This window comes from Balaenoptera acutorostrata, chromosome 16 (genome assembly GCF_949987535.1).
Source record: "Balaenoptera acutorostrata chromosome 16, mBalAcu1.1, whole genome shotgun sequence".
NCBI lineage: Eukaryota > Metazoa > Chordata > Mammalia > Artiodactyla > Balaenopteridae > Balaenoptera > Balaenoptera acutorostrata.
Genome location: NC_080079.1, coordinates 27,343,555 through 27,356,001, shown reverse-complemented (window position 1 = coordinate 27,356,001; position 12,447 = coordinate 27,343,555). Strand labels below are relative to the sequence as shown.

At 41.3% G+C, this 12,447-nt stretch overlaps 1 protein-coding gene across 10 annotated transcripts in view; it reads right to left on the bottom strand.

Moving 5' to 3' along the window:
- Positions 1–12,447, bottom strand: part of ARMH3 (armadillo like helical domain containing 3) — a 178,373-nt gene that overhangs the window by 132,872 nt on the left and 33,054 nt on the right. For 9 of the 10 annotated variants that reach the window (XM_007187298.2, XM_007187295.2, XM_007187296.2 and 6 more), the window contains 6 exons: positions 7,988–8,044; positions 6,020–6,063; positions 4,877–4,937; positions 2,863–2,909; positions 2,271–2,346; positions 608–701 (listed from right to left, as the gene is read on the bottom strand). In XM_007187298.2, coding sequence (XP_007187360.1) covers positions 608–701; positions 2,271–2,346; positions 2,863–2,909; positions 4,877–4,937; positions 6,020–6,063; positions 7,988–8,044 — 379 coding nt within the window. The remainder of the gene's footprint in view (positions 1–607; positions 702–2,270; positions 2,347–2,862; positions 2,910–4,876; positions 4,938–6,019; positions 6,064–7,987; positions 8,045–12,447) is intronic. The other variant, XM_057530779.1, reaches the window with a different exon arrangement.

Sequence of the window (12,447 nt, the reverse complement as noted above, 5' to 3'; positions counted from 1 at the left end):
AGGTTCACTTTCTCATCCATTTATTCAACAAATATTTACTAAGCAGTGACCATGCCAGGCACTATGCTGGGCAATTAGTGGTAAACAAAACAGGCATGGTCCCAGCCCTGATCCATGTTGTGGTTTTTAGTCTCAACTCTCACTAACCTTAGGCAAACCTCTTATTTCTCTGGCCTCAATTCCCTAATTTGTCTAATGATAACAAGAGATAATATTACTATTTTACATTTATTTCAGTGAGATAGTCATAAAACATCTCATCTGAGCCTCACAAGTACCCTGAGAGTTTGGCAGGACAGACATCACTGACCTCTGAGGTCCCTTTTAAATCTAGCATTCCATGACTCTACAACCATTCCCTGAGTAGGACAAGCTGGAGTTATGTAGCTTCTTTACAGAAAAAAGCACTTGACTCTCTTTTCCAGACTTTTCTTTGGAGCTTCATGAATCCTGAAGGACAGTTCTTCAGATAATTTCTTAAGCAAAAGAATTAACAATTGTGCTTTTTGTTAAAAAAAAACAAACAAAAAAATCCAAAAGAACTATGCTCACCCCTGAAGATTCAAGATCATATTCGTCAAGAAAACAAAGGAGATGGTGGGCTTACCATCAGAGGAGGGCGGCGTGGTCCCCAGCGGTGTGGCTGGGGTTGCTGGAGCAGGGCTGACGGGGGTTGTCACCAAGCCCATTTCTGGATGACTCTGAACGAGAGCACAGATAAGGGTAAGAAAGAGAAAATCCAGTTCTGGGTATCCTCTGCTTATCCTTTCTAGTATTCCTGGCCTCATAATTAGACAGAAAGCTCACTGAGGAGGGACTGCTTCTACATTTAGTTCCTATGAGTACCTGATTACTGTTGATTCTTGCTAAACTCTAATGAGAAGCTCTGCAGGCTAGTTTTCTTTAAGCAACTAAGTTCCTATTACAGAAGTTTTTCTGCAGAACCATATGAATAAAAAACTGGGATAAACAAATACACAGAATTATTCCACACACACACAAAAGGGCACCTGCTGTCCTATTTGAACCTATCTGAGAAGGGACTACTCTTATCAGATCAACCTAAAACATATCTACAGACTGTTCTAATGACCACAAAGTTGACTAATAAATGCAGGTGAGCCAAGGAGATAACAGGTACTATAAAAAGAGCTATGCAGAGGGCAGCCTTCCCATTCCACAACAAACAAGAGTGTGTGGGGCTGGGAGGCAGAGACATGGGCGAGACATCCAATGGGGACCAAAACAGATGACTCCTCTTTCCCTTACCTTCCTTAGCCATCCCTGCCACATCAGCTCTTGAAAATTGGGCTGAGTAGTGGCTACTCCCTTCTCTTACCCAACAGCTTTACCAGATTTTACCCATCTCACTTCTTCCTTTAAAATCAGTTACAGAATTCAAAGAGCAGACAAGGAAGACCCTGAGAATAGTGGATAAAGTCTCATGTTATCAGTCGTGAAAACCGATAAGTCCCTCTTAGCCAGACCCTCAAACCAGCACACTGCTTTTTGACCTTATTTTTTTTGTTGTTGAAACTCAGTGGATCCCATACACATCTGCCCTTTGAGAAAAAAGCATAAGCAAACTTTCCTTTAAAAGAAACCGTCATACATATTTTAAACAGTCTGGCTTTAAAATAAAAACACTTTATCAATTTTTTAAGACAGCTTTCATGAGCATCACTCAAGTTTTCAGTCTGTTTAAGTTCCCTTCTGTACCAACTACCGAGGCTATCCCTTAGGCAAGTGATCCAGCACTCAGCATTCTATGACTTTCTGCTTTCAATATTTGTAGACTTTTTTTTTTTTTTTTTTGGTTAACAAACCTTATGCTGCACAAGATATTTTGTACCCTTCTTCTTTGGACATGGGTAAGATAATAAGGTAAGTGACGTGGCCTATTTTATCTCCGGTTGTAATTCCACAGAGGTTTAGAAAGCAGAAAGCCTGTTATAAAAATCCATATGGGCAGATAATACCAGGGGATTTCCAGTGAGCAAAATGAAGTAATCTCAACTCATCTGGTTAGCAGAATCAGTAAACTGGTCAAGACCATTAACTTTGCATGTTATCAGATCCATTTCAGCACCAGATGGAAACATACATATTTGAGGAGAGCATGAAGCAAAGGCAACTGATGCAACTCTTTGTAACTACCACTCACCAATGCAAAGTAGGGTTTACACGGCACAGCCAGACAGGCTTTTCAATGGAGTGAATGTGTATGAAATTCAGGGAGAAAAAGAACTGAAGTTTTTAACATAACCAACCTGGGCTAACACTGTGATAAAGTTGCGATTTAAATGAACAGCTTCGTAAAGTGCCAGAAGGATGGCCTCATTGGTTCTAAAGAAAAAGAGAACAAATTGGAGAGTCTCTTACAATGAAGAAGTTAAAAGAGTATAACCCTCAAGATTTCACTCCAGCTCCTCATTATAAATCCCTTTGAGTTTCTAATGATCCCTTTATTTCCTTTTGGGGCTTATGTAAAGGGTATACACTCAGAACTTTAACTTTAATTCCTTAGAACTAGTTCTTATCTACTTCATTGACTATTTCCCCCTCTCGCTTTTCCACCCCAATCCAGTTAAGTCCTTAACTGGCTCAGACACCAAGCCCTCTTTCATTTCATTCCAGAGACAGCTGGGAACAGTTTTTCAGCTTCTTGGGGCTCAATACATGTGACTGAAGCAGAGTTTTCTAAGGTTCCATTATTGTTTAAAACTCAAGAAACAGTTGATAAATCACCAAAAACGTTTGAATCTGTAAAAGATTAGCAGAGGTAACGTTTCACACTTTCATATCCAGTGAGAGAGCCCACACTAATGTTCAAGTCACCGCACAAGAACATCAGGCACTTACTGCACTGAGATTTTCTCATGGGCATCTGCTATGAACATGCTGCCCACCTGTGGAAGAAAAGGGGAATTGCAGAGTTATAGCAGGGAAATGTGAGAGGTGCTCTGTACCTATAAGCCTTTAATCAGTCAAAAAACAAGCTGCTTGGAACCCTGGCCCACCAGTTACACACAACAAAACCAGCTCACTTTGAAGATCTTAAAAGAATCATAAGTAATAAATGAAACAATGAGAGCTCCCCTAACTTGTCTTTACTTAAAGGGACTTAAAAAAACAGAAAAACAATCCCAGTACTTTTGGCCAGCTCTCCTTTTTAATGCGTTAGTAACCACAGACAACAAGTAAATGGCAACCTAAACATCCTCATCACTTTGCATCTGTCCTTGAATTTGCTTATTTGAAGTCAGGAACTAACTCACAAAGAACAAAGAAAGCAGGCTGTTCATCCAACACAGAGCCATCTTTGGGGGAATATCTGGGTTTCAGACCAGAACTGTCTAAATGAAACCTACTGTCCATATTTTACATCATAAAACCTTTTGTTTATGTCCTAGCTAGGGCAGCTGAATAAGTAAATGGAGTAGATTGCCTCCAATATGTGTGATATCAGAGGCACTGAGATAGATGCCCATTGATCTAAGAATACCTTTTCCACCTACTTATGTATTTATTTTTAAAAATTATATATATATATATATATATATATATTTTTTTTTTTTTTTTTTTTCATTTATGGCTGTGTTGGGTCTTCGCTTCTGTGAGAGGGCCCTCTCTAGCTGTGGCAAGTGGGGGCCACTCCTCATCGCAGTGCGCGGGCCCCTCACCATCGCGGCCTCTCTTGTTGCGGAGCACAGGCTCCAGACGCGCAGGCTCAGTAATTGTGGCTCAAGGGCCTAGTTGCTCCGCGGCACGTGGGATCCTCCCAGACCAGGGCTCAAACCCGCGTCCCCTGCATTGGCAGGCAGACTCTGAACCACTGCGCCACCAGGGAAGCCCCTCCACCTACTTACTGATGCCCAAAACCATGCAGCTGGAGCTTCATTTATTTGGTACAAAACTTTTTCTTCTTGGCTAGAAGGCAAAGGTCCCTGGGAGCAATATAATTATATCTAATTCATCTAATCAAACACCAATACAGCACTCATCTGACATCTGAGGGTTTATCCATTTGTGCTTCAGAGTTAAAGAGTTTATCAAGTCCTTTCCTTGACAGTAGGCTCTGAGAATGAAGAAGGCATAGATATTGTGGGGGAAAAATTGCCTTTTGGGGGACAAGATGGGGGGACTGCTGTTTCTTGCAATGAACTCAAAATCTGTCTTGCTCTAGGGCTGATTACTTGAATACTAATGCCCAAGAAGACAGACTTTCTGAATCTTAAGTTCCAAGACTCCTAGATTTATCTCTTAAAAATCAGTCCCAGATTATCTGGCCTAAAATGCCTATCGTGCTAAGGCTGAGATACCTTGCTCTGAACCAATAACTTTCCTAAACTATGGACCTCTCAGCCCAGACCTTAAGCCTTTAGATGAGTGGCTCAGATCACTGCACCAATCCCTCGACTCCAGGACCAACTACAAGAGATGAAGGGGCCACTGCAAACAGCCAAGGATCACTCAGGGTTGGACTTGGATCTAAGTCCTATTCTGTGTTCCATAGCGTCAGTCCTCAAACAGAGCCAACTCCTTAGGAAGCAAAAGTCTGGCTTAATATGAACCCTTTTTTTTTGTTTTGGTTTTGTTTTTGTAGTCTTTAAAAAATTGAATTGATTAATTTGAAAAAAAAAAAAAATTCTAGCCCTGATGGTCCAGTGATTAAGACTCCACGCTCCCAATGCAGGGGGTCCGGGTTCAATCCCTGGTCAGGAAACTAGAGCCTGCATGACGCAACTAAGACCCAGGGCAGCCAAATAAATAAATATTAGAGAAAAAATAAAAATAAACTTCTGAGTCTAAATTTGTCTACCCCTGCAGATCTCATACATTTCTGAGCAGGAGAGAAAAAACAAGTAGGACTTACCATATTTGTTAAAGCAGAGAAAAAACCGCCCTGGTGTTCTTCTTCCTTGTCTTTATACTGCCTGAACAAAAATAACTAAATTCAACTTGAGTATTATTTATCACGCGTCTTTGTCCTTGGCATACTAAGTGGTAATCAGGGCAGCTCACTCGCAGAATTCACTGACTCCAAAAAACAAAAGCGTTATGACAACCCAGCCACTGCAGTTTCCCCTGCAAGCTAAGAGGCACCCATCTGCTCTTGAGGTAGTGTGTACCAAAATGCCCAGCTACTTCGGAAGAGTCTTAGAAAGCAAGCTGCAAAAGTGTGAAACTGCTCTAACATATGGCTGATCCAGTTATTTCCCAAACAGACTATTACTTGAAAAGTGTGACAGTAAAATTAAGGCTGTAACAGTGAAAATCTTGTTTGTTTTTGAAGGAAAAGGAGGGAAATCTGTGAGCTAAACTATTTGCGGAGATGGGACAGATTTGAAATCCCAATACCCAATTGTGTATAAGGCAAGTCTGGAAAGGAGTAAGAAAGATCCTGCCTGGTCCTTGCCAGGATTAGATACACTTCTGGTTTCCATTCACTGAATACCAAATCCTTCCCCATCCCCAGCAAGAGGGAAAGCAAGCATCAATGAAAAGAGCCCCCAGAATAGACAGAGACTCTAGGAAGCTGCAGTTGATTACTGACGAAAAAGAAGTATCTGTCAAACTAGAACTAATTCAGTGCTTTCTTTTCTTTTTTTTTTTTTTTAAGCATACAAAAAAGCAGTGCTTCACAACCTTTTTTACATAGAAAATGGTATTTATATGATACATTGGGCTAAATGGAAGAGCCTGCTTATGGCTGGAAAACTAGTTAAAATGCTCTGCAATAAAATACCAAAGGTTGCATAAGACTGTTTGAATGTAAGAGTTGCTTAAACAAAAGATGGACACTAACATGGTGGCTACTTTTCCCCAGTGTTAAAAACAACTGCTGCTAAAGCCATCAAGCCCAGCTAGAGCAAATGCATCTGCCAGCAGCTGTACCTCTGAATACTCTTCTAGGATAGGTAAGAGACATTCACCCAAGAACTCTTAACAAACCTGTTTCCTTCTCAACCAATTCAAACGAAAATTAGACCCTTCCCTTCTGGAAAGGTGGACTTACCTGTTATACTCAGATAAAGCTTGAGCAATCACAAGCCCCATTCCCTAGAGAGAAAAAAGATAGCACAGGTGAAATAAGGGGCTGTTGGCGATACTATGACTAGACCACGGAAAACACTAATTACAGCGCCATGGTCCATGCCCAAGAAGTTCTACTTGAAAGTAGGCAACAAGGACAGGAATTCTGAGAGACACTGTCAAAGGATCAAAAGGAACTTCTTTGGAAAGATTTTTCTGATCTAATTATCTTACTTAATGGTTCCAGATACAATTAAAATAGAGTAACAAGGGATGAAACAGACCAGTCCAGACCACTGACAATTTCACTGGGATCATTTTCACCTCAAAATAAAAGGCTGAGTTAGAATCTTCAAACAAAAAGCTCTCCAATGTCTCTAAAACAACCCATAAGAAAAGTGACAATGAGTCCCACATTAAACGAAGGTGCAGGGACTTCCCTGGTGGCACAGTGGTTAAGAATCCACCTGCCAATGCGGGGGACATGGGTTCGAGCCCTGGTCCAGGAAGATCCCACATGTCGTGGAGCAACAAAGCCCATGCACCACAACTACTGAGCCTGTGCTCTAGAGCCCGCGAGCCACAACTACTGAAGCCCGCACACCTAGAGCCCATGCTCCGCAACAAGAGAAGCCACCACAATGAGAAGCCTGCACACCGCAACGAAGAGTAGCCCCGGCTCGCCGCAATTAGAGAAAGCCTGGGAGCAGCAACGAAAACCCAACGCAGCCAAAAGTAAAATTAATTAATTAATTAAAAAAAAAAAAAAAAAAAGAACATATCATTGCTTCCTCAACATTGATTTAAAAAAAAAAAAAAAGAATCCATCTGCCAATGCAGGGGACACAGGTTCGAGCCCTGGTCCGGGAAGATCCCACATGCCGCGGAGCAACTAAGCCCATGCGCCACAACTACTGAGCCTGTGCTCTAGAGCCCGTGAGCCACAACTACTGAGCCTGCGTGCCACAACTACTGAAGCCTGCGCACCTAGAGCCCATGCTCCGCAACAAGAGAAGCCACCACAATGAGAAGCCTGCACACCACAACGAAGAGCAGCCCCCGCTCGCCGCGACTAGAGAAGGCCCATGAGCAGCAACGAAGACCCAATGCAGCCAAAAATAAATAAATTTATTTTTAAAAATGAAGACAAGCTACTCTCAGGCCACAGGAAAACAGGAGCGTAATGGGAAGAAGCATCCAATAAATATTAAAGTAATTTATCAACTTTCCCCCTAGAAACTGCTAAGCGTATGACAAAGATCAATTAAGGCCACAAGGATGAGTCATGTGTGCTTTTTTTTCATAAGAGAAATTAGAAGAATGAAGAGGGCAAGATGGAAAGAGAATAAAGCCAGACACCTGGTCATCTTCTTCCTCCCTATATTCAGAGATCAGATGTTATTTCCCAAACCTCCATGGATATATGTAGCAGACATATATCATCCTCCATGTTTCAGCTTCACCAAGGCAGGCTATAAATATAATCTGGCTGGTTCTACAAGAAGAAATCTCACAACATTTAGTCATCTAAGCCTTCTTTTTTTTTTTTTTTAATTTCAGCTTTATTGAGGTATAATTGACACACAAAATTGGAAGATATTTAAAGTGTACATCATGGTGATTTGACATACCATCTAAATCTTCTTATTCTTGGAAATGTAACTTCTTGACTCTGTAGGATAATCAACCTCAGCACACTAGAACATGAAATATAACTGACCATTTCATCATGATTAGCAAGCAAATATCCCCTCACACCTTCCTTCCATGATGAGAAAATAGAAAACAGTAAGACAGTAGCACTGATGCTCTAAAAAGAAATACCTATTCCCTCTTTATAGCCAGATGAAATTAACACAATAGCTCTCTACTCTCTGTTCTAAATATCTACTAAAAGTAAGGCCACCAAAGGCAAGTAATTAAAACAATACACAAGGATCCAGATACTCACATTGAGCGTGGCTTCATCATCCACAATAGACAGCTTCACAATATAAGGATTCACAGACTATTAAACAAGAGAAGAGACTCCAGGTGAGTGTGACCTAGTTAAGAACCCATTAGCTATTTAACAAAGTGTTAACAAAAATGCTTCCATAAGGTGCTCTCTCTAGAGTGATGCTCCTAAAACCTATGCCCAGCTATCTTGCCAGGTGACTTCCTCCATTTCCAGTAAATCTCTCAGCGTGCATGGGCATTCACCAAGCATGTACAGATACACACACACACACACACACACGCCAGTTCTATTCTACCCGCATTTTCCTCTAGACTGAATCAGCTCAGGTCTATGTCTGCCACTTCTCCCATCTTTCCCTCTTATTTGTTTCTAAGAAGTAAGTGAATGCTCCACAACACTCACTTTGTCCTATCCTGCCAATAATTTACTGAGTCCATAGGGACAGCTGTCTTTTGGGGAGCATAAAAGCTCCCTTGCCATAAGGCACAAATTTATATGTTGCTAACTTACACTCTCATCCCAAAGGCTCCCTAACCATTCCACAAACTATATCCAAGGACTGATTCACCCACCCGTAAAACAGAGCCAACTTGGGGGTGGAAAGTGGCAGCTGCTTAACAGCCAGGGAGGCCATTTATAGATCCAATACCCAAATAACACTGCAGGGGAACTGAAAAAAAAGATGTAATTACCCAAACTACAATCTGGTCAGGACACTGGGATTTAATGATTGTCCCATCACTTAAAATATTGGAAGATTTCTTGAGTTTTTCCAGATTCAATCTCAGCTGGGCAGCATATGGAAATAGATATATATTTAAACTCATTAAGCAACTGGGCCATCTCCTACCAGTGGGATGAGAACCAATGACGTGCTCACCTTGAAAACAACCCCTGCGTAGTATGTGAGGAAAGACCTACTAAAGATCAGGCACCAATTCTAACCCAGGGGAAGCTAGAAACAATAGTTCTCAGATGGGCAGTTTTTACAGCAACCAAGAAAACATTACTGAGAAACTTGGAAACCCAACTGAAAGGCTAACTCCCCGCCCCACAGACTTTATTAATCAAGTTTCTGAGGGCATCTTTCGAATGCCAACTGGAAATACAGAAGGAGAAGCTTTGTTTTTTTAACAGCCCAAATGTTTATAAGGTTTTCTACAATACAATTCAAGGAGGTAAAACTCACTCCATTCGTTACTTGATCTGACAGAGGAAGGCTCTTAATACTTCTTCCTATAACCAGCAGTCAAATCCTGCTGACACTACAGACTTCAGACAACATCCAAAGCAAGTGGATCCTTGGAACTGAAAATCAGCAGGAGGCTGACCTTGAGATGCCATCAAATGAGAACAACAGTAGAAAGAACAGGCCACTGTCTCTTGGCATAATTTTTGAAAAGTCCTAGTTACCTTCCCAAAAGTAGACTGTCTTAAGTAATAATAAGGACCATCTGATTACCAAGAACAGCCTATGCATTAGCAACAGCTGAGGAAAAGGCAAGGTGGCTAAAATCAAGGGTTTGAGTTCTAGATCCTCGACTTATTGTGACAAGTTAGGCACGTTAATAAACCTAAGCTCAATTTTCTCATCTGTAAAATTGGGAAAAATATTTTCTTCCTTGGGGTTGCTATGAGACTTAAATCAAGTAAAATCCTTAGCACAGTATCTGGCATATGATAAGGGCTCAATTATTGGTAGCTATATTTTTTTTCCTTTGACATTTTTATCACAGTCAAAGGAAGATCTGTAGGGAAAAAAGAGAGAGAGAAAGAAAAACTTACAACCGGACATAATAAACAATTTTGTAATTTCTGGGAAACATCATGTTCAGGGCAGCAGTTGGGGGCTGAGTCACTTCATCTCAGAAGACCTGGCCAACCCAGAAGGCCAAGATCTTAATGCTGTGAAAATATCTATTCTATCAGACACTGATTTTCCTTAACACTATATACCTGTTGTGGTCATGTTTTAAAACTCAAGGCAATCTACTTTTCATCAGCAAGACAGAATTACAGACTCAGCCTTCACAGAATCACTCTAATAGGATCCAGCCTTTACTTGATCTAAACCATACTTAACAAATTTAATTGCTCTTCCCTAGACTTTTTTTTTTTTTTTGGCCTCCTCTATCTCTTGAGATGAAATTACTAAAATGGAATGTATTATTTGAAGTGAGGAAGAACTACTTCCATTCCTTAAGTCCAACACCTAATTTCCCTTCTCTGTGTTTAGCTGGACACCAAGCCTCTCTGGTGCTCTCTGCACCTTTCTGGAAAGGTTACAACTTACCCCACTGGTCATGGGATCAACTGTGGTGGTAACTAGAACGCTGTTCTCTCTAGCACACCCTCTCGTATTTTGCATAAAACTTCACCAGCTTTTGGTTTTGCTATGTTCATCTGGAATTCCTCATGCTCCTGTCAAAAACTTTCCTGCTCCATGGTCACCAGGTTTCCTTAATGGTTTCTGGTGAGCGACTTATATCAAAAGCTGCAAAGCCCAGATAAATTATGCCTACCAGCTTGCCCTTGCCTACTGTATTAATTCTTCTGGGGTTTCTGACAGACTAGAGATGCATACCCCACTCCAGAAATATGATTTTCTCCAGTTCCTTGGCCATGTCCAATTTTTCAGGCTGACATTTCAGAAAGTCTTACTGGGCTGAACCAGGGTCCAGTTCACATTTAGAGAAGCCAAGCCATTGCCTCAGAGTGGCCTGCATCCAGCAGAATGTTCCGAAAATATTCATTACTGATGATGGCTCTTTCCTTTCACACATAACTCGCTTTAACTACCTTCAGCATTTTTCCTCAGCTATTTTTCCTGCTGTTGTAATAAGGCCCCAGAGGCTATTACACATGACAGAGATCAAAATGGCTACCATGCCAGTCCCTCCAGATCACCAGCAAAACAGGCGTTGGTGATAAATTACTTATTTATTAGTAGCTCTGTACACCATTTGTCAGTTCCTCCAAGACAATGAAAGCGATCAACTCCTGGGATTTATAACACGTTAACGTTGCTCCACATATTCCAGTCCCTCTTTAAGTATTCCTGTCTCACAGCCAGCCTTTCTTTCATATCCCTACTTATAAGAATAAGCTCCATATTTTATGTTACCCATCACTTTTGACCTGGCTAGTAATCATATCAAAAATCACTAAGTGAAGATCCAGAAGCTCAAAAATGAAAACATTCCCTCCAGCTGGCCCATTTCTCATAGTATTGCTACTTATTAAATGAAGAAAGTCAAGTTGCCTCAATGCAGCTCCTGACTTCTGGGTTCAGTAAAGTACTCCTAGTGTCCAGGACCCAGTGCCAAGTGCTCCCTATTCCTACAAAGCAATCCCCAGTGAGGTCCCTGGTCTTCCCTAAGTGGCCCCCTTCCTTTTCTGTGTATTCTACCTTTTGAGGCAAATCAAGTAGATGCAGCAATCCAAGTATAAATCTCTGAGTTCACCTCTTTATCTCAAAACCTATAAATCTATCCCTGACTAATTCAGAGGCAAAAAGAACTCCAGAATTAATATGGATAAGGCTCTGTCTTCAACTCCCATCAAAATCAGAAAGAGTCCCCAGACCAACAGTTGATATTTATACAAGTGGATTGATTGCATTACAGAAATCCAATATATAAGTCCAGTCTTTCAAAATAGATGCATTAGGTCAGTGGTTCCCAATCCTGGCTGATAATCACGTTCAAAAGGAGATCTTAAAAAAAAAAAAAAAAAAAGATATCTAGGTCTCACCCCCTAAGAGATTCTGATTTGGTGTGTAAAGAGTAAGGCCCAGGGACTTCCCTGGCAGTCCAGTGGTTAAGACTCCGTGCTTCCACTGCAGGGGGCATGGGTTCGATCCCTCGTCAGGGAACTAAGATCCCACATGCCACACAGTGCAGACAAATAAGTAAAAAATAAATAAAATAAAGAGTAAGGCCCAGAAATGTCTTCTTTTTAAAAAGTAACTTCTGAGGGACTTCCCTGGTGGCCCAGTGGCTGCCTGCCTGCCTGCCAGTGCAGGGGACACGAGTTCGATCCCTAGTCTGGGAAGATCCCACATGCCGCGGAGCAACTAAGCCCACAAGCCACAACTACTGAAGCCCGCAAGCCACAACTACTGAAGCCTGCATGCCTAGAGCTCATGCTCCGCAGCAAGAGAAGCCACCGCAATGAAGAGTAGCCCCCGTGCACCGCAACTAGAGAAGCCTGCACGCCACAACGAAGATCCCGCATGCCGTAACTAAGACCTGACACAGCCAAATAAATAAATAAATAAATAAATATTTTTAAAAAGATAACTAGATGATTCTAATGATAAGCTGGGTTTGGGAACTATTACATTAAGAGAGATTTACTCACTTTATTGGAAGTTACACCACAGGATTCCTTTAAACAGCTATATCCTCTACCCCAGGCATCTAATACAGGACTTCTAGAATTGGTTTTTC